Source organism: Trachemys scripta, chromosome 1 (genome assembly GCF_013100865.1).
Source record: "Trachemys scripta elegans isolate TJP31775 chromosome 1, CAS_Tse_1.0, whole genome shotgun sequence".
NCBI classification, from domain to species: domain Eukaryota; kingdom Metazoa; phylum Chordata; order Testudines; family Emydidae; genus Trachemys; species Trachemys scripta.
The window spans coordinates 12,871,806-12,899,197 of record NC_048298.1 but is presented as its reverse complement, the minus strand read 5'-3'; the positions used below and the strand labels follow the sequence as shown (position 1 = coordinate 12,899,197).

General features: G+C 40.3%; 1 protein-coding gene across 2 annotated transcripts in view; it reads right to left on the bottom strand.

The window, feature by feature from the left end:
* The window catches only part of CELF2 (CUGBP Elav-like family member 2), a 673,014-nt gene that overhangs the window by 368,229 nt on the left and 277,393 nt on the right, over positions 1–27,392 (bottom strand). For both annotated transcript variants that reach the window (XM_034764756.1, XM_034764676.1), the window contains one exon: positions 372–407. Coding sequence is in view for 1 of the 2 variants with exons in the window: in XM_034764676.1 (XP_034620567.1) it covers positions 372–407 (36 nt within the window). In the remaining variant the exon portion in view is untranslated. The remainder of the gene's footprint in view (positions 1–371; positions 408–27,392) is intronic.

Genomic DNA, 27,392 nt, shown 5'->3' with positions numbered 1-27,392 from the left:
TATCTGGTTCTTCTGCTTTCCCAAGGAAAGAACATTTGGATTTTCACAATCGACTTTTCCCTCACCGTTAAAATGTAAGGCAACGTCGAAACCACCTACAATGTACGTAGTTTGAACGTGGCAGGAGACCAAATCTGGGATGCTTTTTCTTCAGGTGGTAGCCAACTGAGCTGAACCTCAAAGCAGTTTAAACATGTTGATTTAAAATGATCTGTTCTTGGGGGCCACAGCACTTTACAGCCATTCTACTAGGTATGGCAAACAAATCAAAATGTTTTCTCCATATATCCATGTTGCCTCCCCACAGCCTGACAGGCTTCTTTCAGCTACCAGAAGCAGATATACAGATTAGTTTAGAACAGCTTGCTTACCTTGGTAATGTTCCAGCTAACTCTGCGGCAGTCTCTCTGCAAGATATACAGAAGGGAAAATTGGTTAGTGTTTGCAGAGGTTATAACATTTTAAAAGGCAAAGATCACGCACAGCCCATCTGTGGAGCTGATGTCCATGCGATAATATGCACAAGCATGTAATAAACTGGAAACACATCATGGTGGAGAGCAATACAAAAGATTTTATTAGTGTGAGTTTCTGACTGTTACATTATCCAGGTGTAGTTTTTCTATACATAAAATTATATTGCTGTTTTAAATTCCAACCCGGCAGCTTCCTCCAGGGCTAGAACCAAGCAGTAGGCCCATTTCACAATGGCAAAAAGCTCCCATTTTCTATCTCTACACCAGCTACTGGACACCACGGATTCAGGACTGAATATTCCCATTCTAGGCCTTGGACAGTGGTAATTTTTAAGGAGGAAGTACAATATTTGGGAGATGAAGCAGCATTTTACTGGTAGACAGATGTGATTAAAAAAAAGGGGATCTGCTCGAAGCTGTTCTTGGGTTGGTAATACATTTCAGGGGAAATGGATTGGTGAGCAGAAGGCAGGGAGGGTAGGCTAAGGCGGATGATTTATCACAATTCATCCCATGACTATCACCTCCACACAAGTGGTGTATATATAAATTTATCACTATACTACTACACCTGCTCTCCACCTACTAAATCCATCTGGCCTGGATTTATTCCAGCATCCAACCCCATAAAATAGCTTCAAACCATTCACTGAATTTTGGAATTTTTAACTATTTTTTTTCCCTCCTCCCGCCCTCTGTGTAAAACCCTAAAACCAAAAAAACATAGGGACTATTATACGGGACCACACCAATGGTCCACCTCGCTTAGCACCTTGCCTTCTAAGGCATCCACTACCAGATTTTCAAACAGCCACATAAACCTACACCATGGAGAAAAACAACAATACGTTTTTTTCTAACTTCCGTTGATATTCCAAAACAGAGGTTCCCAAACTATGGCCTATGAACACTTGTCTGCAGAGAGGCCACTGGTTACATGATGCTGTCTCCTCATTTCCAGACATTGCAAGACAGCCTACGCTTTCCTAACATTACATTGAAAGACATTACATGCTTTCCTAACAGTAGTTTTCCATGTCCACAATTGCTGTAACTGTCATGTGGAATCACAAATGAGAGGGCATCTGGCTCACAAGCAATCCTTGGCCTTAAAAGGCAGTCCACACAGTGAAAAATATAGGAACCCTTGCCATCATAAAGCATGATGGAAGATCTCATAGATTTCTACCCTGTCTGCTACAGCTGCTATATTCTTAACATACATTTATATCAATAATCCTTTTTGAATCCTGCTAAACTCTTGGCCTCAATAACATGTTGTGGTAGCAAAGGTCACATTGATTATCCTTTGTACAAAAAGCTTGATCAGTTTTAAATTTGTTGCCTTTTCTTTTCATTGGGTGTAGCTTTGGCTCTTGTATTATGACAATGGTTAAATCTGATCTACCTTCTATATGCTATTCACTATCATACACACACATCTACCTTTTTTTTTCTGCCCTACTTTAAATAGTCCTAATCTTTTTAATCTGTTTTCATACAGAAGATTTTTGTTGCCTCTAATAGTTTTCATTGCTCTCCTCTGAGGCCTGTTTTTTGCGATATACTTTCTGAGATGGGATGACCAGAGGTGTACGGGATATTAAAAAAAAAAGCATGCTAATGGCATTACAATATTGTAAGGATTTTTCTTCATCCTTTCCATAATACACCTCTACCCCGATATAATGCGACCCGATATAACATGAATTTGGATAGAACGCGGTAAAACAGCAGTCCCGGGGGGCGGGGCTGTGCACTCCGGCGGATCAATGCAAGTTCGATATAATGCGGTTTCACCTATAACGCGGTAAGATTTTTTGGCTCCCGAGGACAGCGTTATATCGGGGTAGAGGTGTACAATTTGACATCTTTGGATACTGCTGCACATTGAGCGGTGGTTTTCCTAGAGCAGCCCACAATGATACCAGTATATTTTTCCTCAGTGGTTACAGTTAATTGACAAGCCACATGGTTCTATAAGAGTTAAAATTGTTCCTTTTAGCATGCATTGCCTTGCTCTTCTGGACACTGAATTTCATTTCTTTTTGTATTACCCAGCTGTGGTCTTCACTGAGTCATACAGGCACATCCAGCAGGCTGGGGTCAGTGTGGAGCCAGAAAGACTTCTGGGAGGTTCAGGTGGAGTTCTGGCTCAGAGAGAAGCTCACCTATGCTTAGAGATGCATGTGGGTTGCTACACCCTTTTCCTCCTCAATGTGTGCACAACCAGTCCTGTTAGCTGGTACACAGGAGTAGAACCTTGGCACCTCCCCAGACCTCATTATCCGCTTTGGAGTGCTTTGCTCCAGGAAATACTGGGACTGCATTCAATTGCTGTGCAGGGGCATAGGGGCAACTTACACTCTCCACCCTACCACACACACTTGCAGGCGAGCCAGGCACCATCTGGCCCTACTGAAGGTCCTAGATAGGGGTATACTGCCATTAAATTCAACCCCAGTGGTATCAATCAGCTAAGTATTTAGCTATTCTCTATCTCAGACACCTATTATTAAAAGTGCAATAGTACTAGTGACCTGGGAGGATGTAAAAGGGTGGGTGGGTGGAAGGGGAATAGAGTGAGGAGAAGAAATAAAGGGAACTAAACTGGGGCAGCACATATTTCGGTTTGATTCTGTGTAGAGTTTTTGAGTAGCTATAATTCTTAGACATTTTATTTCCATTAGGATCTACTGAGCATTGGTTTCAAGAGATTAGATTTCCCAAGTTTAACCCACAATTTATATACTTCAAAGTCACTAATGCATTAAGCTTTCTGTAACATTAACAGGGTCATTTAAGGTTTCAGTACTAACCATTTTCTAATACATTGTAATCCCCACTCTTTCCCCTTCTACAGAAGAACTTTTAAGAAATCTCCTGAGGTGGGAGAGGAGATAGCAATTCCTTTTCCCAAAGGGACTGCCTAGTTTTTAAATCACAAGAGGTGATGATATGATCAAACCCAGAATTCTACAAACCCCAACCTAACATGTGGCCCAGTAGGCTGACCACATGCTTGTACTTTAAAGAGCAAAGTTTATGCCCTGAGAAATGACAAGGTGAAGGAATGATCATTAAAAAGAAGTGTAATGCTAGAATGTGGAGTCCTGAATATAGCAAAGAGTAAAGACATTAGACCTATAAAAGCAACATTTTAAATTAATTTCAAATTATTAATTTAAAATAATCGACTTGCATATCTCTGCAGCATAAACTTTTTATGGGATTAATTGCATTGTCAATTTCACATTTTGGTAGATCAATTTTTTATTTTAACAAGATGATAGGTTATTAAAATCACGATCAAATCCAAAATATAACTCCCCAACAAAAGCTTTATAGAGAAACATGATTTCCCAGCTATCTGAAGATTTTTGTCATGCAGTGTGAACTTGGGGAAGCAAATATTTAGCCCTATTAAAAATAAATTAAGACCTAGCAAAAGCAACCCTTTAACTTAGTAAGCAACACATGACATTCCTACAAAATAAACCTGGGTTTCCCCTGTTAAAAATAAATCCTTGCAATGAGTGCCAATAAAAACTGAATATTTACTGTCTGCAGTTCTTACATTTACCACAGTAAATATCCTGCTGTGAGTATTGGGAATAGCACTAATACTGGTCTAAAAGTAAATTCCTGGTGCAGTAAAGAACCACTCTTTATGGTGCAGATCACTTATCTAGCAATACCCAAAAAAGGTTTATTTCAAAAACAAATGGAAGCCCAGGCTACAATGTTTCAAGAAACAGAACATAGATTTATATAACTCATTTTCATATTCCTACTAACCCCAAGTCACAAACACAGTAAATCATCATTTGTGTTTATTGAATCTGTAGCAAAAATAAAAGTTTATTAAAAAAAAATAAGTCAGTCTTGGATACATCAACAAGAGCAAGAAAATACACTCCAGGGAAAAACCTACATAACAGCATGTTGTAAGATCCTGCCAAAAGTTTGGGAGGACCTTGAAAATCCAACGTAAAAGAAACAGGGCTGATTAACACTGCATACAACCTCACTGAAGTCAAGGAGGGTGGAAAGGGTGTAAACCAGAGCATGATTTTACCAATGCTATAAAATTAGGTTATAGCCTCTTAAATTGTCAGCTATCAGATCAGAGAGTTAACGCGCATACTGCTCCATTTGGGAAGGTACAATCTAAATTGAACTGAGCATTTTTCCTTCTTTGACATGGCATGTATAAATCAAGACTTCTCTATGTAACCCACTTGCTTATACTGCAGCATTAGATTTTTCTTCAGTCCCAAGGAGGTATGGTTGACTGAGGATGACTGGCAGCTGTTACTACCACCTACATTCAGGGGGTTGTATTTCACGGTTCAAAGGTTTTAACTCTGCGGGCTGCTTTTTTTCTGGAAGTCCTGAAAGGATAGAATTCAGGTCTGTGCTTCTGCCAAGAGATAAACTGAGATGCAGGAAGGAGAGGAATTATACATATTGCCTCAAGATCCCTTTATATCCACATTAGGAGATTTATCAAGAGTAGATTTCAAACCATGTTAGTCAGAACCATGCTTAGAAATGGTTCTCGCTTCTCTAAAATGGTGCTTTAACACTGTTGTAAAACCCAGTAAAAGGCAGCATGTGATCAGGTTATAAAATGGCTTTTGGAACCATATTATTACCTGGCCACTGGGATTTAGAAAATTATTACAGCCTCTTTCCAGTAAGACCGGTGGGTATTTAAAAAAAAAAAAAAGTAAATATACTGATTTGAACACAATATATAGCTATAAATGGGGGAAAAAACCACACAAACACACACACACAGTTGGACTGTTACTCTAATTCCCTCTTGATCTCCATCTGTGTTCTCTTCTATATTACAAAAAAGATAAATTCTTCCACTACCATATTAAACTCTTCAGGGCCAATTCCTCAACTGGCATAAATCAGTGTGACACTATTTAAATCAATGGCGCCCTGTCGATTCACTACAGCTGTGGATCTAGCTCTTTGGTTTTGTCATTAATCATATAATTAAGAGGCTCATTAAGAAGCTGAAACCCAAGACCTTTTCCATCTTCTAAGGATCAGTCTTTGCACCATCAAAGACAACTGTGTGATAGTGCAGATGGGATCAGCTGAGGGTACCTGAATAACAGGCCCTGGTTTAAACAGGAGAGTTGCAGAGGGTGTTTTCGGTTCCCACTTCTTGACTACAGAATTCACTTGACTTGCTCATTGACCAAAGCTGAAATTGGTTAATCCTCAGGTCATATTAAAGGGATGGAGCAATTTGTAGAGGAGCAAGAGTTGGAAAGGGTTTTCATTTTGGTGACAATTCACAGCTGTGTCATTATCAGGTCCTGTAGCTTTCTAAAGATTGTAGAAGCACCATAGGCCCAGAAAGGAGCCTTTTTACAAATGGAAATAAAGGAATAAAATAGAAGTAGAATTTAAAAAAGAAAATCATCCTATTTGACCATTTGAGTCTTTATGTATTTCTCCAGGAATATCTGCCATAGGCATGATGTAACACACAAAAGAAAGCATCCTGTAATATTGTGGATAATGATAATAATTTAGATTTGTAATTTCCAGTTCCTGTCAAAAGTATTCCATAACCTAGAGGCTGATCCTATTGACTTCAATTGGGTTTGAACCAGACCCGTAACAAACAACTTTCCAGACTCCACATATATACATGAACTAGTTCACCCACTACTGAAATGCATGACCTAAGAGATGCAAAGACAGTGACTATTCAACAGTGCAAAGCAAAATTGCACAGTAATTTACAACAGGAAATGAAGAATTGTCCAATTAAAACCGAAGGGATATTTAAGGCAGGAAGAATGTGACTATCTAAACTTGAATTTAACCAGGACATTGGAGTTAATGCTTCTACTCTTGCAGAAATGTGCCAAGGGATCTTTCATAACCACAAATGGTCAAGCCATTGATTTTACATCTCAGCTGAAAAATGGCATCCTCAAAGACACTGTCTTGTGTCTCCTCATCTCAGCACTGCAGGGGGATTGGTTCAATATTGACTTAAGGGAATGAATAGCACCTACTGAAACTCCATTTTGAGATGAGAGATCTTACTGATCTGAATATGGACACTTCCTTGGTTTGGGGGGAGGGGGGATTTCATCACCATAAACAAACAATTTCAATAAAGTATGTACACCTCTACCTCGATATAACGCTGTCCTTGGGAGCCAAAAAAACTTCCCGCGTTATAGGTGAAACCTCGTTATATCAAACTTGCTTTGATCCACCGGGGTGCGCAGCCCTGCCCCCCCCCCCCCCAGAGCGCTGCTTTACCGCATTATATCCAAATTTGTGTTATATCGGGTCATGTTATATCGGGATAGAGGTGTAGTTTGAGTTTTCGTCTAAAACTTTGAAAAATAAAAAAAACTTTTGTATCGTAGTGGCTTAGACTGCTACAGGAGGGCTATTCTCTCTTCTATGGATTCATTCACCCATTATTTTGTTTACTTCTACAATGCCCCCTCTTCAGAATTAATAAGCAAACTGATCAAACAATCAAAATGCTTACAAATTATTTTATATTTAAAAAGTTAACCAAAAGTTCTTCAAAGGGGTTTTCCTTTTATTGATCACGAACATAAAAATGGCCATATTGGGTCAGACCAATGGTCCCTCTAGCCCAGTATCCAGTCTTCTGACAGTGGCTAGTACCAAGGCCTCAGGGGGGAGTGTACAGAACAGGGAAATTTTGGAGAGATTCACCCGTCTTCTCCTGCTGGCTTCTGGCAGTCAGAGGTCTAGGGGTTACCAGGGCCGGCACTAACATTTTTGCCGCCCCCAAGCAAAAAAAAAAAAAGCCCCGCCATAAACACCCCTCCGAGCGCCGCCCTGCCGAACCAAAAAAACAAAAAAACCTCAGTGCTGCCCCGCCAAACCAAAAACTACCCCCCCGAGCGCCGCCCCGCTGAACCAAAAAACAACAAAAAAAAAAACCCCGAGCACCGCCCTGCCACCCCGAGCTTTGGCCGCCCCTTACAAGGGGCCGCCCGCAGCACGTGCTTGGTCGGCTGGTGCCTGGAGCCGGCCCTGTGGGTTACAGCCGTATCCATCTTGGTTAATAGCCACTGATGGACCTACTCTCCAAGATCAAGGATTTCCATGGTGTGAAGGTTAAAAAGTATTAATATCAGTCCTGATTATTGAACACATACATGCACTTAATTATGATAGAGTCAGCTATCAAATGGGTATAATAATTAGGCATGGAAGGATTAGATTTTTAATTGGTAAATGTTGGTAAACATTGATTTCACCATACACACACAGAGATGAAAAAATATATTTCTTTAAATTTTTATTATCAATGGATTGAAAAAGAAAGAAAAATATTGCTTGAGAATTTATGAGTCAAAATCCTGTGATTTCGACTTTTGAATTAGGCTAGTTACCAATGGATTATCTAATGAATAGTAAAAATAGGTGTGACTTGTTGATTTAAGGACATTTACTTTGTATATTTTGAAATGTGACGTTGACAATTTTAATGGGTTATAAAGATTTAACTTTCTGGATCTCAACATCTACGGTCATTAAATAATTATCTGACTCCCCCATAATTTCCTGCAACTGTGAAAATTTAAATAGATAAAAATTGGGGAAAAAGTGCATAAATCCCATAATTCTACGCAACTTAAAATTTAAAAAAAAAAAAATAAAAAAAAAAAAATAAAAATCGAAAAGTTTGCTTAAAAACAGACCGATGTCAGTGAAAATTATAAAGAAATAGAAATAGAATTCCACGAAGGCTACTGATAATGTTTGCAATAGTATTTGCACAGACTGCTGCTGAGTTTGATGTTCAAGCACAATATGAACACTCTTCTTAGGAAGTGAGGTAGCAAGTTCACATGGACAGTCTATTTCTGTACAGGCTGACACTTTGCAAAACTAGCTGACTGTGATAAGACAGAGGACATGTGCAGACGTGCTTCTGATTTGCCCCAGGATGATTTTTAAAGGCAGTTGTTTCCGTTATTATAACTTTGCTACTCCAGCATTTCTGACTTGCATATATTACTAAGGCCTGGTCTACACTAGGCGTTTATGTCGAAGTTAGCGCCGTTACATNGATTCCAAATATTCGATTTAAGTAAAATCGAACTACTCTCGTAGTGTAGACAAGGCCTAGGTAGTGGGTTTGCAGAGGTTCTCTTAAAAAAAAAAAAAAAAAAAAAAAAACTAAGGACCTCCTTCCCACCACCAATCTTCTAGGCTCTTATTCCAAAACTGGGACCTGAATTTTCCATAAAGGTTGAACAAAAGTTTTGTAATTAAACTTGAGACGAGGCCTACAAAGCCAAAAAATTTTGGCCAGGTATGCCAAAAGACTTCATAAAGTTAGAAGTTTTCAGGGCTGCAATTCTGGTGAAATTGGGGGCCAATGCAGCACAAAGTAAATCTCAGTGAGAAACATTTGAATCCTCCTCCCACAGTGCAAATCATGCTCTCTGTCTTGTAGATGATTACCTTTACCTTAAAGAAAAGAAAACATAAAATACCCATGAGAAAGAAAAGCAGAGGATCTCTTTAATTCTTAGATCCTCCATGTTTAATCCCTCCATATCAGAGAGAGAGAGACAGACATTGTTCATGCAATGCACAGAAGTCAGGATCATAGCTACAAAGAAAATCATAGCAACATAAAATATATTACATGGCATATATCATGGAAAGTGGGGCAGGATGAAGAGGCAAGATAAAAAACCAACACCACATAAAACAGAAATAAGATTCACTCAACCGACGTGAAGCTGAGCCACAAATTTCATGTGACTAGTTTGTACCCAGAATCACTGCAAACAAACAGAAACGTTCATAACAGTAAACAAGAAGTAACTAGAATCATGGACATTTGGCTGTTGCCCTGAACCAAAGCCCCAGACTCAAACATCCACAGACTTTAGGTGTGTTTAAAATCTAGACTGAAAATGTTTAGCCTCGAGCCTATTGCCAATGTAAATTGTAAGCGATTTGGGAAAAAGAGCAACTAGGCCTGTTTAGTTCGTTAAAAGAGAGTGGCCATTTGTTTGTAGTTTCACGACAAGCGTCCTTGTTCAGTTTGAAAAGTAACAAAATGGAGACTAAATTGCAGTTGAAATTCTAATTTTAGTGAACTTTATTTTAGTATTTTTTATGTTACCGTTTTAAAATTAACACACGCCAGATGCTGGAGCTAAATCAATCTTCTATATTGAGCAAAATGTTTTTGCTATATTTAAAACTAAAGCCATGAGCTGCGTAACATTTCAACGTTTACAAAAAGAGAAATGTCCTTTCCAATGCCAGGAGAAGTATAAGCTCAAATTCTATTGCATATGATGGACCTTGATACTTGACACAAGGAAGGGGGGAAAAAAGGTCTCTCTAACAATGATGTTAAGGATACTTGCTTTGCAAATGTCATAGTATTAAAACACAATGTCCCCGTAAGTGAGGTTGCGGAGAGCTCCGGTGTGGGTGTGTGTGCAGGGCGGTGGGGAAGGCGGGGGGAATATCAATGTTCAGATGGGCCCCAACCAAAACTTTGAAGTGGGAGATAAACCTAGGGAACTATAAGTGTCTCCTCCCCATCCACTTACTCTAAATATCCATTCTAATCCAAACTACCTGCTGCTTATGCCCCCAATTCCATCCTTGGAAGCCCTGTCCTTTTCCTTACTCTTCCCATCCTCAGTGTTCTCCCTCTCACCATCCCTCACCCACTATCATGTCTGCCTGCTAATGCTGATGGCTAGGAAAAGAGGTTGCTTATTGCTCTCCTGGGGTAGCTGCCTTCCATCAGGTGCTGCAGCAGTAGATGTGTTGGATTTAAAGGAATAGCCAGCCATTTTCCTCAGCTCCCATCAACACAGGGAGCTTCCAGCAGGGATTAATGTCTGTAACCTTTACTAGTCCTCTACACAACACTTTAGTGGCCCTCATCAGTCTCTCTCTGACAAGGGACTCAGAGATAGAGGTCAACCTTTGGACCCCAAGAGTTCTCTCTGTGGAAGAAATAGTTGCTCCTCTGGGCCCCCTCTGGAATTATGGGACCCAGGTCACACCCATGCCCCAGAACTGTAAGATCCCCCACTACAGAGACATGCCACTCAGCTAAAGAAAGAAGGACAGATGGAATGGTAAATTTTTCAAACAAAAGCTACAAAATTCTGAAGCACACATGTCAGCTGTAACCACCCACAGTTGCCTCCCACGGAATAAAAATGCTGAAGGGAAACTGTTCTCCACAAAAGAACAAGTAAAGAAAGGGGACATAAAAGAAAGAACTAAAATCGAACAGTAAGTGAAGGAAATTAAAGCCTTTTACAGGGTATTTCCTGTAAAAATTTATCCAAAAAGGAATGGGAATTTTACAAGATACCACAGAACAAAATGAGCTCCCTGTAAGACACCTGGAAACCAATGATGCTGAAGCGGATACATTAACTTTCACTAAAGGCTGTGTAGTTCACTCATCTCTTATTGGGCAAAGAAGTTTTAAAGAGAGGAGATGAAATACTATGGGGATGGGGGGAGGGGGGAAAATGGGGAGGGCACTATGAAAGACCACCTCTTCTTTCCATTATTAAAAATAACCCAAACTAGACAAACACCTAGATAAGCTCAGTTACCAAATTCTCCCTGGTCTCTAAAGACTTCAGAAAGAATAGTAAGAAAGAATTCAATATGGGACTGGTGTACAAAAGAGCTGAACATTCTGAAATGTTCTGGAAGGATAAAAAAAATAAAAGCAAAACTGCATGCTATGGAATTCACAACGCTCATTCAGCTCCATGGATAAAAAACAGCATACCCTATTGATGCCGATGTGTTTGGTCCATCAGTAGGACATTCTGTTGTAAATATCAGATCTGAAGTCATTTCTTTAATGTTTTCAAAGGTAAGGAAGAATTTCACACTTTTTTTTCCTGAGTGCCACTCAGCTGCAGGTGAATGTTACAACTTCTGGAAGTGCAAATTAAAGACAATTATGATCTTGCTGACCTGCCTTCTCATTAAAATACTTGGTAAAATTCTCTCCTCTCTCTTTGTGAGATGGAAATTTGCTTCCTTGTACTTGTCCAAATGGGGAAGTCATTGTTTTAAGGCTCCGGGTGTGCTGATTGTTCAGATTAAAGCAAGCATGACTGCAGAAGGCTATCACATTGTGATATAAGTGTAGGAATAGGCCACTGCATTATCCATAATCTTTTTCAGTTACAGAGATAATCCAAATAGGTGTTGTCCAAATCAAGCCTTCCAACAAGATTCCAGTGTGTACATTTAAGTAAGCTGAAGATTCACATCCTAAGTGCTGATTTTTCATAATGTACTGGTGAAAAAAACTGTACATGTGAAAAACTAGGAATTGTGAGTGACACTGCATAGGGAGACAGCCATGCCGGGAATCAGAGAATAATGTTTTGAGATTTCAAACAATGGTAATTATTAAATAGTCATTTTAGTCAATGAAGGATAACTGTTGAATAGTCACTGTACAATGGCATATATGAACATGCAGCCAAGGATCTCAAAGCACAACACAAGCACTAAGAGCAGGCCAATGTTTTCATGCTGGGTACCAATATTTCCCATGCACCAAGACTTGACTTGATCTGCACAATTCCAAAATGGTTGGAAAGTAGGTGAAGCTACAAACGTGTGCACAAGTAATGGGGCAGTGAGGAGAATTTTTTTTTTTTTTAAATATGTGAGGACAGTTGCTGTTCTAGATAAACTTCAGACAAATGAAAAAACTCAACTAAAGGAATTCAGCGGGTCTATAGTGGACATTTGTGAGAGTTTGTTTCAAACTGGCGGAATCTCAGTAGTAAAAGCCCTACTTACATTGGCAACTCTTTGGGGGAAGGGACTGGGTTCTGGTTTGTACAGCACCTAGCACAATGGGGTCGTACTTCACGGCTAGAGCATCTGAGTACTACGACACTACAAATAAACAACAATATAATACACCCATGCAGCACATCTATCCTGGAGGTTTACTCCTATGTAAATTAGTATTCCCACCTCTAGGGCTTTGTACTGCAAGGATGAGGAGCCTTCGCAACTAGTTGGAGATACCAGATTTCAGCGCTACAGTTCATACCTCTGGAATGGGAGTGATATCAGAGCAGTCATACATTGCTGCAATGCCATTCTGGTGTTACTAATTTGAAGGGCCATGGGTGATATTCTCAAAAATACTGGGGTGTGGAGAGGGGAGGAGGAAATGGAAAATCAAAATCTGGAGAAAAATAAGGTGGACAAAATGTCCACTGTGCTTGTTATCCTTTCGATACCCTTATGTTCAGAGGTAGCCACAATCCTTTAACTGTGTGGACCACATTAGGAACTGTAAAGTTCAGGAGAATACACAAAAATAAAAATGCATGTGGTTCATTAAAACCTGACCTTTTAATCTCAGGAAATACACGTCAACCTAAATCTCATCAGTTTGACCCCATTCTGTCCTTTTACTTGCATCTATGGAGCTCTTTAAAGCAACCAAACTTCCTCAGGCTAAGATCTCGTCAGATCTCATAAGCTAAACAGGGTCAGGGTTGGTCAGTACTTGGAGAGAAACCACCAAGGAAACCCAAGATGCTCCAGGAGGTAGTAGTCGGTGACTCAAATAAGCAGCATTATTTCCTTTGAGTCAGTATTGAATCGATGCCTCGGAATGATGCTAGGGGGAGTTGTGCTGCTGGAAGTGCCGTATTTCAGATGAGATATAAATCAGAGAGATCCCGACCACCTATTAAAGACCACACGGCACTTCAAATTCAAATTCCAGCTTCTGACTTCATCTAAAGGAACTGAAGGGAGGAGTTCTATAGGAGTGGATTTATCTTCCTGCATGCTGTCTGCACAAGAGCTTAACACCCTTTCCAAAAAGGAGATGGACAGATCTGCCATGATCTCCTTTATCCCACTCTAGCATGTTCTGCTCTCTCTCCTCTGTGGTGGATACCCAGATTTCTCATTTATTCTCCACCGCTAATCCCCCGGCAAGCCCGAGTGGCCCCCAGTTACTTTCCTCCACTACCTGCACCTCCATATTAGTGTTACTCTTACTTTCTCCTATAAATACAATCATGCCCTGACCTCCCTTGTCCTCAAAAAGTCTACCCTTGACTCCAACTCTTCCCATTCTCCCTCAGTTTTCTACCTTCACCAAAAGTTCCTTTTAGAACCATAGATCCAGTTTCCTTTCATAGAACCATAGACCCGTAAGGCTGGACATGACCTCAAGGAGGTCACCTAGTCCACATCCTCCCACACACCAAGGCAGGACCAAAGTATACCCTAAACCATCCCTCATGGGTTTGTGTCTAACCTGTTCTTAAAAACCTCTAATGGGAGGGATTCCACAACCCCCTTTAGAACCATATTCCAGTGCTTAATTACCCTTATATTTAGAAAGCTGTTTTTCTAAAATCTTATCTAAATCTCCCTTGCTGGAGATTCAACCCATTACTTCTTTTTCCTGCCTTTAGTGGATATGGAGAACTAATGATCACACTCCTTGTTATAACATATTTGAAGACTTATTAGGCCCCCCCCTCAATCTTCTTTTCTCAAGACTGAATATACCCACTTTTTAAAAAAAAAAAAAAAATTTGCTCAGAGATCATGTTTTCTAAATCTTTGAATTATTTTTGTTGCTGTACTCTGGACTCCCCCCAATTTGTCCACATCTTTCCCAAAGTGTGGTGTCCAGAACTGGTCACAGAACTCCAGGTGTGGCCTCACCAGTGCCGTGTAGAGCAGGACCATTACCTCCCGTGTTTTACATAGGACATTCCTGTTAATACACTCCACAATGATACTGGCCTTTTACACAACTGCATCATATTGTTGGCTCATTCAATCTGTGATCTGCTAAAACCCCCACAGCCTTTTCAGCAGTGCTACCATCTAGATCAGCGGTGGGCAACCTGCAGCCCGCAGGCAGCCCATCAGGGTAATCTGCTAGCGGGCCGCGAGAGAGTGTGTTTACATCGACCATCCGCAGGCACGGCCGGCCCCTTATCCTTCCTGATTTTATTCCTACGTGCTTGTGTTATTCTTTTGTACTCCTCTTTAGCAACATGTTTCCACTGTTTGTAGGTTTTATCATCATAATAAAGTGCTCCTGATGGAGCCATATTGGCCTCTCACTATTCTTCCTATCATTCCTTCACATCAGGATAGTTTTCTGTTGCAACTTTAATATTGTCTGTTTGAGAAACTTCCAGCTCTCCTGAATCCGTTTTTTTCCTTAGATTTTCTTCCAATAGGACCTCCTCTACCTATTCTCCGAGTTTGTTAATGGCGGCTTTTTTTTTTTTTTTTTAATTCAGTTGTTCTTATTCTGCTTCTGTCACTCCTTTTCCTTAGGATCATGATCATTTCATGATCACTTTCACCCAATTTGCCTTCCACCTTCAGATTTGCAGCTGCTTCCTCCCCGTTAGTCAGAACCAAGTCTAAAATGGCTGTCCCCCTGGTTACTTCCTTCACCTTCTGAAACAAAAAGTTTCAGTTCATTAGAAGGATTTCCTGGACATTTTGTGTTTTGCTGTATTACTTTTCCAACACGTGTCTGGATAGTTAAAATCCCTCTTTACTACCAGGTCTTGTGTTTTGGGTATTTCTGTTATGGGTGCTAGACATGCCTCTTCTGCCTCTTCCTCCCAATTTGGTGGTATATAGTAGACCCCTATAATGACATTCCTCGTGTTTTTCCCTTTTATCTTCACCCAGAGACTTTTAAAAGGCCAGTATATCCCTGTTACACATCCTGATTTGGGATGAAAACAAAATCCATCTCAGGATGGAAAGTCCTGTTTTTGACCAGCTCTATTATTTTATCACTTCATTTTACTGAACTTTCACAATTTGCTTTACATACTTTCCAACCCCCCTTTGGACTAGTATACAGCACCTGCATTTTCCCGGTTTTCTTTATCATATGTTTACTATTACATTTGCTGCCTTATATTTCTGGTTATAATTTCCCCAAGTTATGAACTATCTTGCTAGGTTACCCATTTACAAAGGAAATCAAGATGAAATTGGATGTATTCTTTAGTAGTAGCTATTCAGAAGAGGACATGCTATCATTTGGAAGACTAGACCTAAATAGCTACGGGTTAATTTTCATAGCACTGCATAGGACTTATAAAGTCTTCTATGTGGTTTTGAAATATTCCCTTTTTAATGAATGGAATAAAAATGATGATACAGCTATTTGTTATCAAACGGTATAAGAAACTGAACATTACGGCTAGATGGGAAACTGTTTTCCCATCCTATGAAATTTTGAAATTTCAAAAAAAAATTGTTCTCGATTGTGCTTGGAGACAAAACTGAGATCTTTCAAACATTTTCACAGAGTGACACTCGCACCAGAATAGCCACTATCCCCGTGGTTATAGAACTCCTGGGGATGTCCCCCATGTCTTGAATCCAGACAGCTACTGCATCCTGGAATCCACTCAAGGTCTGCTGAAATCTGGTGGGCCAAGAAGATAGTAGAACTAGAGCTTCAGACAAGGCACCACCCACAAGAGCCCTGGCTGGAGGATCGCTTGGCTCCACCAGTTGCTCCAACCAGGCTATTTAAAGTCAGAAGGAGGCACAAGAAGTTTGTCTGAGCAACAAGCTTAGTTCCTGTTGGGGCTGCATCAGACCCTGCTTGTGCCTGCCTCCTGCACCCAACCTTGTTCCTGGTCCACTCTTGGCTCACCCATCTTCGCTTCTGTTCTCACCTCAGTATAGGATTTCTCTGAAACTTCATTCTGTATAGATTAACACCTACAAACAAACAGTCTCCATCTCGTGGAATTACAGCCAAGAGTAATGAACAATAAGAAAGCAAATCCAGGGATTTCAGACTCAAAATCCCTTTGGCTTAGTTTCTTCTCTCTGTTGAATCCATACACATGAACATTTTATATGTTTGGATTTTAAATTTTACATCCTGTGTCATCCTTTCCCCTGCTATCTTACAGCTAGTACATGGAGATTTTACACTGTGATTAGAAACTGACAATATATACACAAATAAATCACGCTTTTACCATCTGCTGTGCTTTTACTGGGTTCATAAACCGTAATATAAGAGTAAAGAATCTACATAGTACCTCTACTGTCCAGTTTCATCATCCACTGAATACATTATTGAATAGCCACTAACAGCAATCATCGTAAGCACTAGAAACTACATGTGCACCCAAAGCATTGTGCTGAGTAATGCTTGATTTCCACTACTCTCTCCCACCAAGTCACAAAGAAAATACAATCAATAGTATGTGTACACATATGACGACTAAGATCAAGGCAAGTCCAGTCTACTCCACGTAACTATTTACCCAAATGCATAACTACCTTAGGCATGTAGCATGTGTGTGGTCATTTCCTGTCCCCATTAGATTAAATGGGGGCACCACTATATTTAGTCAGCCCAGTGAATATGTAACAGCTAAGCATGCTTACTTGCATACCAAATAATGCTACAAATGTTGCTCTATACCAGCGATACTCAGACTGACGCTTGCGAGACGTAAGTGGCTCTTTAATGCGTCTCCTGCAGCTCTTTACAGCACAACAGTGTGCGATTTAATTATTAAGCAGTCTAAGTTATTAACCAATCAGGACATTTTTACTATGTTATTAACCAATCGTAGTTGATAAAATACTAATACTTGGTCATTTTGCTGTGAGTATATAACTAAATATTGTCCCAGTCATATTGTTTAAATATGAATATATAGTACCATAGTAAATGAAACAATGAATTCACACTACTATGGTTCTGGGTTTGGGTAATGAGGATCATAAATTTGGTCCCTGAACCACCGAGGCCTGAGTATCATTGCTCTATACTATAGTATCTGTGGACAAGTGAACAGCTAGAATGTGTGTTTGGCAATACAAAGAATGAGCAAAACTCAGTGGAGTTTTGGTTTTGCGATTCTCTCCAGATATTTTTTTTTTCAGCTTCCAGGAGTGTTCAAAAAGTTATTTTTAAGTCTCAATCTTTTCCTGACATGGAAAAACCGGAGGTTTAAGTTAAGGTTAAGTATTTAAAAATGTTCTAGGTCAGTGATTAGCTACGCTTTCCACACTGTGACCCTGTGCTACAACAGAAAATGGTTTGAGGAGCTATGAGCAATAGCTCAGCCACAATAGCTGAACACCTCACATGAATGTATCTTCATCACCCCTGCGAGGCAGGGAGGTGCTCTCATTCCACTGGACAGATGAGGAATGGAGGCAGAGAGAGACTAAGCCCTGGTCTACACTGGGGGGGGAGGGGGAGAGAGAGGGAGGAATCGATCTAAGTTACGCAACTACGTGAATAACGTAGCTGAAGTCGACATACTTGGATCAACTTACCGTGGGTGTCTTCACCGCGGTGAGTCAACTGCTGCCGCTCCCCCCTCGACTCTGCCTGTGCCTCTCACAGGGCTGGAGTACAGGAGTCGACGGGAGAGCACTCGGGGGGTCGATTTATCGCGTCTAGACTAGCCACAATAAATCGATCCCTGCTGGATCGATCGCTGCCTGCCGATCCAGAGGGTAGTGAAGACATATCCTTAGTGACTAGTCCAATGTCACAAGGAAGAGAGAAGCTGGGAACTGAACCCAAGGCTCAGTCAGTCTAGTGCTCTATCCATTAGACCATCCTTCCCACATCTTTCTCTGGTCTCAGTCCCAAGGCTGAGAACCCATATTTCAGGTAAAGACAAGCCCATGATATGTACTGGGGAGAAGAGAACATCTGCCCGCCCTCCCTCCTCTGCCCGAAAACCCAGCTAGGCTGGAACTTATCTATGCCCCATGTATGATATATCCACTGTAGCCTCTTCCCCGAGTCTCTCCAGTGGAATGTAAACCCAAAAAATTTCAATATTTCAACCCGCTATATGCCGATGGGTGTAAAATTAAGCAAAACTTATCCACATGTTCCTAAATGATACAGCTATTAGTATGTACAAAGAAAAATGCAGACTAGATTTCACTGTCATGATCATGTAAAATCTTCTCTGTAATACTCAAAAGAGCATGCCAAATATTTACTGTATTTTCTGGCGTATAAGACTACTTTTTAACCCAGGAAAATCTTCTCAAAAGTCGGGGGTCGTCTTATACGCCGGGTGTCGTCTTATAGGGCGGGTGCTGAAACTTCCGAGCCGGACTGGAGAATCTGCGGTCGCCGCATATGGTGGGGGGAGCTCAAAAACAGCCGCGGCCGCATCCCCGCCCGATGACGAGGTGAGGGGGCGCCTCACCGGGAAGGTGTAAGTGAAGGGCGGAGCAAGCTGCAGGCGTCCGGGACGCCCGGGGTATGGAAAAAAGAGAGAGAGCGGCGCTGTGCCCAGAAAAACACACCTCTTTCACCCGTCTGGCCCGCCCTTGTATCCTATTACCGTACCTCCTTCTCTGCCTCTCAGATCTCGCTCCTGAGGACTGCAGTGAAGCGGCGCAGGCGCGCATGTGCGAGATCTGAGAGGCAGAGAAGGAGGTAATAGGATACAAGGGCGGGCCAGACGGTTGAAAGAGGCGTGTTTGCGCTACTGCTCTGATAGTCTTGGAGACAGGGAGGGCTGGGCAGGCAGGGAGAGCTGACCAATCCAAGCAGGCTTTGTATACAACAACCAGCCAATCGCCGGTAAGGTACATCGCTTGCCGTGATTGGCTGGTTGTTGTATACTGGGTACCACATACAGTACAGCACCAGTATCTGTACCTGTTCATACAGTATAGCACCAGTACATACAGTACAGTATACAAATGTCCAACAGTCAAAACCCCATCATGGCTCCACCAGCAAGAAGAAAGAAATATGAAGCCAGTTTCAAACTTAAAGTTGTAAACTTTGCCATGGAACATAATAACTGCGCTGCTGCAAGACAATATGGAGTAACAGAAAAGATGGTTCGGGACTGGAAAGCAAATGAAAAAGCATTAAAGAGTATGCCAAGGGGTAAGTGTGCATTAAGAAGAGGCACTCCACATTGGCCAGAACTCGAAAAACATGTAGCAGACATGGTGAATGAGCATCGCCAAAACGGTTATGTAGTGACATGAAATAAAATACATTTGTTTGCACTTCAGTGGGCCAAATCTAACCCAGATCACAGCAACAGATTTAAGGCCACTGTATCCTGGTGTACTAGATTCATGGGAAGGCATAATATGGTACTGAGGCAAAAGATGAAAATTGCCCCAAAATTACCTGCAGATCTTGATAGCAAAGTAAATAGTTTCCATCGATACGTAATACAACAGCGCACTAAACATGGCTATGCGTTAAGTAGTATTGGAAATATGGATGAAAATCCAATGAATTTTGATATGGTTGGAAATAAAACTGTCCATCAAAAAGGTGAAAAAACAATTTTAATTAAAACAACAGGACATGAGAAGTCCAGTTTTACAGTGGTACTAGGATGCACAGCTGATGGCGCCAAACTGAGACCAATGATTATTTTTAAAAGAAAAACAATGCCGAAATTCAAGTTCCCTGTTGGTTGTTTTGTACATGTGAATGAAAAAGGCTGGATGGATGAAGAAGGGGTAAAGCTATGGCTTGATAATGTATGGAGCAGGCGACCAGGTGGACTTATTCAAAAATGTAGTCTACTGGTGTGGGATATGTTCAGGGCTCATTTAACTCCCAGCACCAAGCAAATGCTTGCAAGACTAAACACAGATGCGGCAGTTATTCCTGCAGGATTGACATCGTTGGTACAGCCACTGGATGTGTGCCTAAACAAGCCATTTAAAGATCGCATTCAAGAACAGTGGAATGAATGGATGGTTAGCGGTGAAAGTTCATTCACAAAAGGAGGAAACATGCGTGCTCCACAGTTGGATGTTTTGTGCAAGTTTGTCATAAAAGCCTGGAATGATATTGATGCAGAAACAGTAATCAAGTCTTTCAAGAAGTGTGGCATATCAAATTCATTAGATGGTATGGAGGACGACTACTTGTGGCAAGATGAAGAGGAAGCCGAAGCTGAGACCACACCATCTGATACGGAATTCGATCCATACGATGACTGCCTTACAAATGTATCACAAGATGTCATTGATGTACTTATGATATCAGATGACGAACAGGAGGATTTTGACGGCTTTTAAAGGGAAACTGTCACGCCAGCAAAACCTGTAAAAATACCGTAGTTTGCAGTTATGATGGGCGTTGCTAACTCGCCAGGGACTTGCCCGGCACTTGCTCTCTCTCTCTTGTTTGTTATCTTCCTCCTATCAGCATCAGTTCCAGTTTGGTTGACAGCTTGGAAAACAAACAGCATGGGTTTATTGTCTTATCCTTCCTTTCAGCTTTAGAGTGAATTAGGAAAAGTTTAATCCACTTGCACTGTTTTATGTTTACATGTTTGATGACAAACAGCCTTATGTTTATAAGTGACAGTTTTCCTGCTAAGTACCTGCATGTCATAAGCATTTGAATTAAAATTACCATATTGAAATCAAATCTGATGTTTTTTTAATTTTTTTTTGGTGTGCGTTGGAAGAGGGGTAGTCTTATACGGTGAGTATATCCCAAACTCTATATTTTAACTGGAAAAGTTGGGGGTCGTCTTATACGCCCAGTCGTCTTATACGCCGGAAAATACGGTAGTTTTACAATGAGTGGAAATACTAAAGAAATGCCAAAAGATTCCAGATGCAGAGTACCAGAGCCAGATCTAAAATGCTACTGTAAAGATTCTTGAGTAGCAGGTAGACAACTTTAAGAGGAAGGATGGCTCAGTGGATTTGGCCACTAGCCTGGGACTCAGGAGTCCCACATATCTCCTCTATCATAGACTTCCTGTGTGATCTTGGGCAAGTCATTTTGTTTCGCTGTGCTTCAGTTTCTCATCTAAGAAAAATGGGGATAACGATATTTTGTTGCCTCACTGGGGTGTTGTAAGGATAAATACATTAAAGATTGCGAGATGCTCCAGATACTATGGTAATAACATATGTAAGATAAATAATGACCATGTGGCAAGAGGGTATAAAACCTTAGTGGAAACAACTGTAAAGGAACACAGCTCCTATGAATGGAAAATGGAAACAGAACACTAGATTCAGGGTGGTTGGGGAAGAAGAGCACCTGGAAGAAAATGTCTTAAGTTCACTTTTGTTGGGAAATCATGGTCAAATTTGCTGCATTTAGGCTCCGATCCAGCAAAGCGCTTAAACACATGACTAGTCGAACTGAAGTCAAAGAAATTGCTCATGTGTTTAAAGCTAACCTGGGGCTTAATCACCTAGCTGTATTTGGGCCCTTGTAAGGAAACAGAGAAAAGAAAGAAGAAGAAAAAAATGAAGATTCATAGGTTAAACTGCATTTATTCATAAATGCAAAATGTGTTGTATATTCCACCACAAGGCTGGGATGGATATAGAAATCACCTCAATATTAATGTAAATATGTATGCAAAATAGGTGCAGCCCTAAGACACTTGGCAATTTGCTCTTATAGACCTCGGATATACCAAATCTGTATACCATGCATTTAAACCCCAAGGAAGGTTTAATCTCTATGTGTAAATGCCATAAACCCCCTCCTAATCAGAAGAATTCTTAGGAGCAAGATAGGGGCACCACGATTTTTCACCATGAGCAGGAATGTGAAAAAGCTTTGCTTACATTATAGAGTAAGAAATTATCCCACAAAGAAGTGCAAAACATTCCAACTCTGAGATCTGACCCAGATCAGAGAAAGCCAGAAGAATTTACCCCAATTTCAAAAGGATTTGCTGAGCAGAATGTTGAAGCCCCAATTTTATTTCTTGTAGACTCGGCCAGGCCAAAGTGTGCCATCCGCTTTTAAACAGAACTCACTGAAGTCAATGGGAGTTCTGCTTAAAAAGTGACAGCATAATGTGGCCTGAAGTCCTCTAAAAAAAAACCAAACAAACAGTGCCTACATTTTTAATAAACGTGGTTTCAGCTAATCATTTGATGTAAAAAGGATAAAGACAACCAAGTGACTGAATCCAACACAGAAGAACTTTGAATGCATTATTGTGTCATTAAGAGTTCGGTTATTTTGCAGTAGCTTCAACCAATCCACATATACAGCTATCATTTTGTATCAGCATCCTTCCCATGTGTCTTACTGGGCACTATCCTCCACTCTTCTCATGAATGGAGAACAATGATTCAGGTATACTATTGAATAGAAAAAAAAAGTAAGATGTGCACTCACAGAGCTAAGCTTGTTTCAGCAATTTATGCTGTTTGTGCCAATCACTTGTCCTTACAGATCTGAGATCCACAGTTAATGCTGAATTGCTGTGACTAATAAGCAGTTAAAAGAACATAAGAACTGCAGCACCAATACAGATTCTATCTCTGAGAATAATCAATGTTGATTGCTTCTAAAGGTGTTCAATTCTGTACCAAGAGAGAGTGTGGAAATTCTTTTTGCTCCCTCATGAAGTATAGGAAGGTAGAAATTCTGTTTAACTTTTTTTTAAAGTGTGTATTTTAATTGGTCCTTTTACCTTTTAATAAATGGTTTATCAATAATGCAACACCTTTTTATACGTGCCACCATCCTGCCTTCAAGGTCAATCAAAAGGCAAATAGAGCAAATAAAACAATCCATTAACATTTAATTAATACAAATCTTAAACTGGGAGACCATGCTTTAAACTTCTCTGTTTCCAAATAAATTTCAGAAAGATTAATCCAGACCATTTAATTTTTATCTAGTCAATGTAAATACAGATGCTATTCTTAGGTTGGATCAATTTATAAAATGTATTTTAATATTGTTTAAAATTAAATATTTCTGTAAATTCTAGTTATACAATACACCGTGAGATGCTTTACCAAAGCATAACGAATGTCAGGGCTGAATTCTTTGTACTTCTGATTGTGCAATTTTGAGTTAGACTAGACCAGGTCGGCAACCTTTCAGAAGTGGTGTGCCGAGTCTTCATTTATTCACTCTAATTTAAAGGTTTCACGTGCCAGTAATGCATTTTAAAGTTTTTAGAAGGTCTCTTTCTATAAGTCTATAATATAGAACTAAACTATTGTTGTATGCAAAGTAAATGAGGTTTTTAAAATGTTTAAGAAGCTTCATTTCAAATTAAATTAAAATGCAGAGCCCCTCGAACCAGTGGCCAGGACCCAGACATTATGAGTGCCACTGAAAATCAGCTCGCCTGCCACCATTGGCACGCGTGCCATAGATTGCCTACTCCTGGACTAGACCGTTCATTTCTTTTATTGCTTTGCTTTCTTCTCTAGACTTGCAGACCATTCAACTGACATGAGCGTTGTAATATTACACATACCAGCAATCAAAATATTCTAACGACATACACTAATTGTCCACATGCTATCACTGTTTACTATTCTCAATGCACAAAGTGCTGGCAAAATCAGTAGTTTGAGCCCCTTATGAAATTCAAATGGACTCTGCAAACTACTGTAGTGTAATAATCGTATGCGTTGATGGTTTCTAAATTGCTTAGAACAACAACATCACATAAGATGTAACAGCTACTGCATTTTTCTTACTATGCAAAGTCCTAGTGAAGTTAATGGTGAAATTGTTCTATTAAACACAGCTGAACTTTGTGTACTAGCAATGATACATAGTAAAGAGGATGAAGATAAAAGGATGCACAGTGATACAACTGTCAAAAATGTTTACAGGCTGATGTTCTTGTCATATCAGGTGCCTTAGCAACTTTAATTGGTATACGTCTTACCTTGGTAACAACCAAACTTTATTTTCACCAACAATTGGTAGAAGAAAAAATAAAGAATTGTTGGGGGGGTTGGACTTTGGGTTTCATGCTGTTGAAAAAGTAGCTGGAACTACAGCTCTAGAGTCTGAAGTCTTCTCTCAAGCTACAACAGCAGTATTTGGACAGAAGCAGTGCAGGTGCTTCAACCCTGCCCAGAAGGGACTTGTTTAGGTGTGAGGAGTATTTCTCCTCCACACCCTTTCTAATTCTGGCCTATTGTATATAATCATTGGCCACAGATTTGCATGGTGATTTAAAGAGAGAACAAAGACACTGTCCCAAGGGGCATACAATCACCTTATATTAGATGACAGAACATGATGCGAGAGAGGATGTAAGGTAAAGGACTGAGATGTCCAACAAAAGAGCCAGTTGTTCGGTAACTTCGGAAAGCACCTAAGGAACTTAAACTCTTAAGTAACCAGTTAGCTGTTCTGTAGATTCTTACTCACAATACAATATCATGCTGTCAACACAAAGTGTCACTGAAAATATGCAAGCAGTCTAATTTCTTTCTAGGTACTCAGAGACCTCCTCACCTTCCGAGTCCCTAATCTCACTTGGATATAGAAATGTATTAAAATCAGAAATGAATGCTAGGATTGAGCAAGCAGATTTGGAACAAAAAAAAAAAAAGAAGAATTTATGATCAAAACCTCAAATTAAACCTTTTTGAGTCATTAGCTGAACTGAACCTCGGCCCTGATCCAGCCAGGCACTTGAACATGTGCCTAACTTTCAAAGTAACTGGGATTATTCACATATTTAAAGTCTGTACTTAAAATCTTTGTTGGATCAGAGCTGCAGTGGAGGTTAGGCATTTGGGTAGGATAAAATTGCCTTCAGGTAATTATTTTTGTCATAGACTTCTCTTTCGCCTTTGTGTGATTAGAAATCAGTAACAACAGACAGCGGTGATTCCACCTCCATTTAGAAGAGGAGGAGGCAAAAGAGTTATCAGTCAAGGATGGTATTGTATGTAAGTACCAGCCTACCCACTTTCTATCAATCAGATACAACTGGTAAAGCAATAAAGGAAGAGTGAGATAAGAAAAAAAAAAAAACCAACATCAACCAACAAGCATCTCCAGACCAGGAGAAAGGAAGAATGTAGTATAGGAGGAGAACAGGGTAATTTTTTTTTTTTAACCAGTCAGTAATTTTTTGCTTATTGTATGCCCCTTCTCCCAGCCTATAGATAGAAATCAGTCAACAGATATCAGAGGAAGAGAGTTCATTTAAGGTGCTGCTTGAAGAACTTTCTGGCTGCAAAAATTTCTTAGAGGAGGACAGATGGAGCCGGTAATGTCACACAGGAGTCCAAGGGATGACCTATTGGCCACTTTACAAATTTCCTAGTCAGTTTTTCTTACAACTTCACATGCTTTGAGTGGCAACAGCCAGGGCCTGAGTGTGGCCACTGGAGAACTAGCTCCCCCTTTTCCTATCTGATCTTTCCGATAACCTTAGGAATTAGTGGAAAAATCCAGGAAAGAAGCATCCTATTGCAGTTCCTTCCCCCAAACCCAAGAGAAAGCATCAAAATTTGGGGTGCTCAAGAGATGGAAAACCTCAAGCAGTGATGGGGAAGGTTTTCAAGCTGACTTGAGGTGAATCACCTATGCCCAGCGTTTCCTACCAAAGACAAAAGTTTCAGTGCAATTTGGTTTGAAAACGTCAAAGTAGTTGTCACTTGTATGCCCCAACCTCACTACTCTAAATCCCAAGTAAACCCAGGTTTATAATGGAAAAATCGACAGCCTTTAAAATTGGAGGGAGGGATAGCTCAGTGGTTTGCGCATTGGCCTACTAAACCCAGGATTGTAAGTTCAATCCTTGAAGGGGCCACTTAGGGAACTGGGGCAAAATCAGTACTTGGTCCTGCTAGTGAAGGCAGGGGGCTGGACTCGATGACCTTTCAGGGTCCCTTCCAGTTCTAGGAGATAGGATATCTCCATATATTATATTTTTATTAGTAGTAGTACAAACACAGATACTTTTAGAGCCTGATCCCAAGCCCAGGGAGGTCAATGGAAGTCTTTTCTTTGAACTCAGTGGGTTTTGGATTAGGCCTTATGTATTGCTAATGCCCTCAGAGTATTTATCAGCTCCTCAGTGAAAGAGGCAGAGACTCTTATCAAAATTGGTCTCAGTATGCACTGTCAGGGGTAGAAAATGGAGAGAGAGAAGGCTAGGTTCCTCATATTATATAGTGTTTTGAACTGAATATGTTGGGCTTGGAATTTTTAAGAGCATTAATGCCAACCATTGGAAAGCCTACTACAGCTTGTGGCCACGCTTGACAAACCATTATATTTCAAGATTCAGGGTTTGCAAAACCTTCTCCTCTAGTATTTTCATAACTAGTGCCAATGAACAGAGTATAACTGATTGTGTGTGTGTGTGTGTGTGTGTGTGTGTGTGTATATATACACACACACACACACACACACACTCTTAAAATTTTCAAAAACAATTTATTCAAAGTACCTTTACCGGCATGATAGGCCATACAAGCCATACATGTCAAGCGATATTGCTGCACTGTAAAAGGACAGGCACCATGGATATTTGTCAGACAATTGTCTTATAGAAGGGGTTTCCCAGTAGTCCTTGGGATTTTAATCACCTCTACTGATTTGTCATCATTTCCATTTCTGATTTGGTGGCAGGCTACTACCTAAGGAAATATTCCTGCTGCCCATTACCTTTCCCCTAGCATTCTAAGCAGTTTTTACTCAATAATTTATCCAATCATAAACAAGAATAAACTTGCATTAAGTTCCTGTTTGTAGCCAGACTGGAAATAGCATGAGACCAGCCTCCCTTGCAAAACTTTACTTCTGCATCTGGCCCTTGCTAAAACCAGGAAGTGCAGCAATAGTGAAAAAGAAAAAAAAAAAACTTTATATAAATATATATATATATAAAATGAAGCTTTTTTGAGATGCTTAAAAAGTGTTTGGTTTGAGATGTGGATGATAGTTCAGGTGGGGCTTTATTTTAATCTCACTCAATCTATTCATGCATGCATATCAATGGACAAGTTGTGAATGAATTAGAGAAGAGGGAGGTGTGACATTGTGCAGTCTATATGGTTTTATAAAAACTTGATAATAAGTCAATA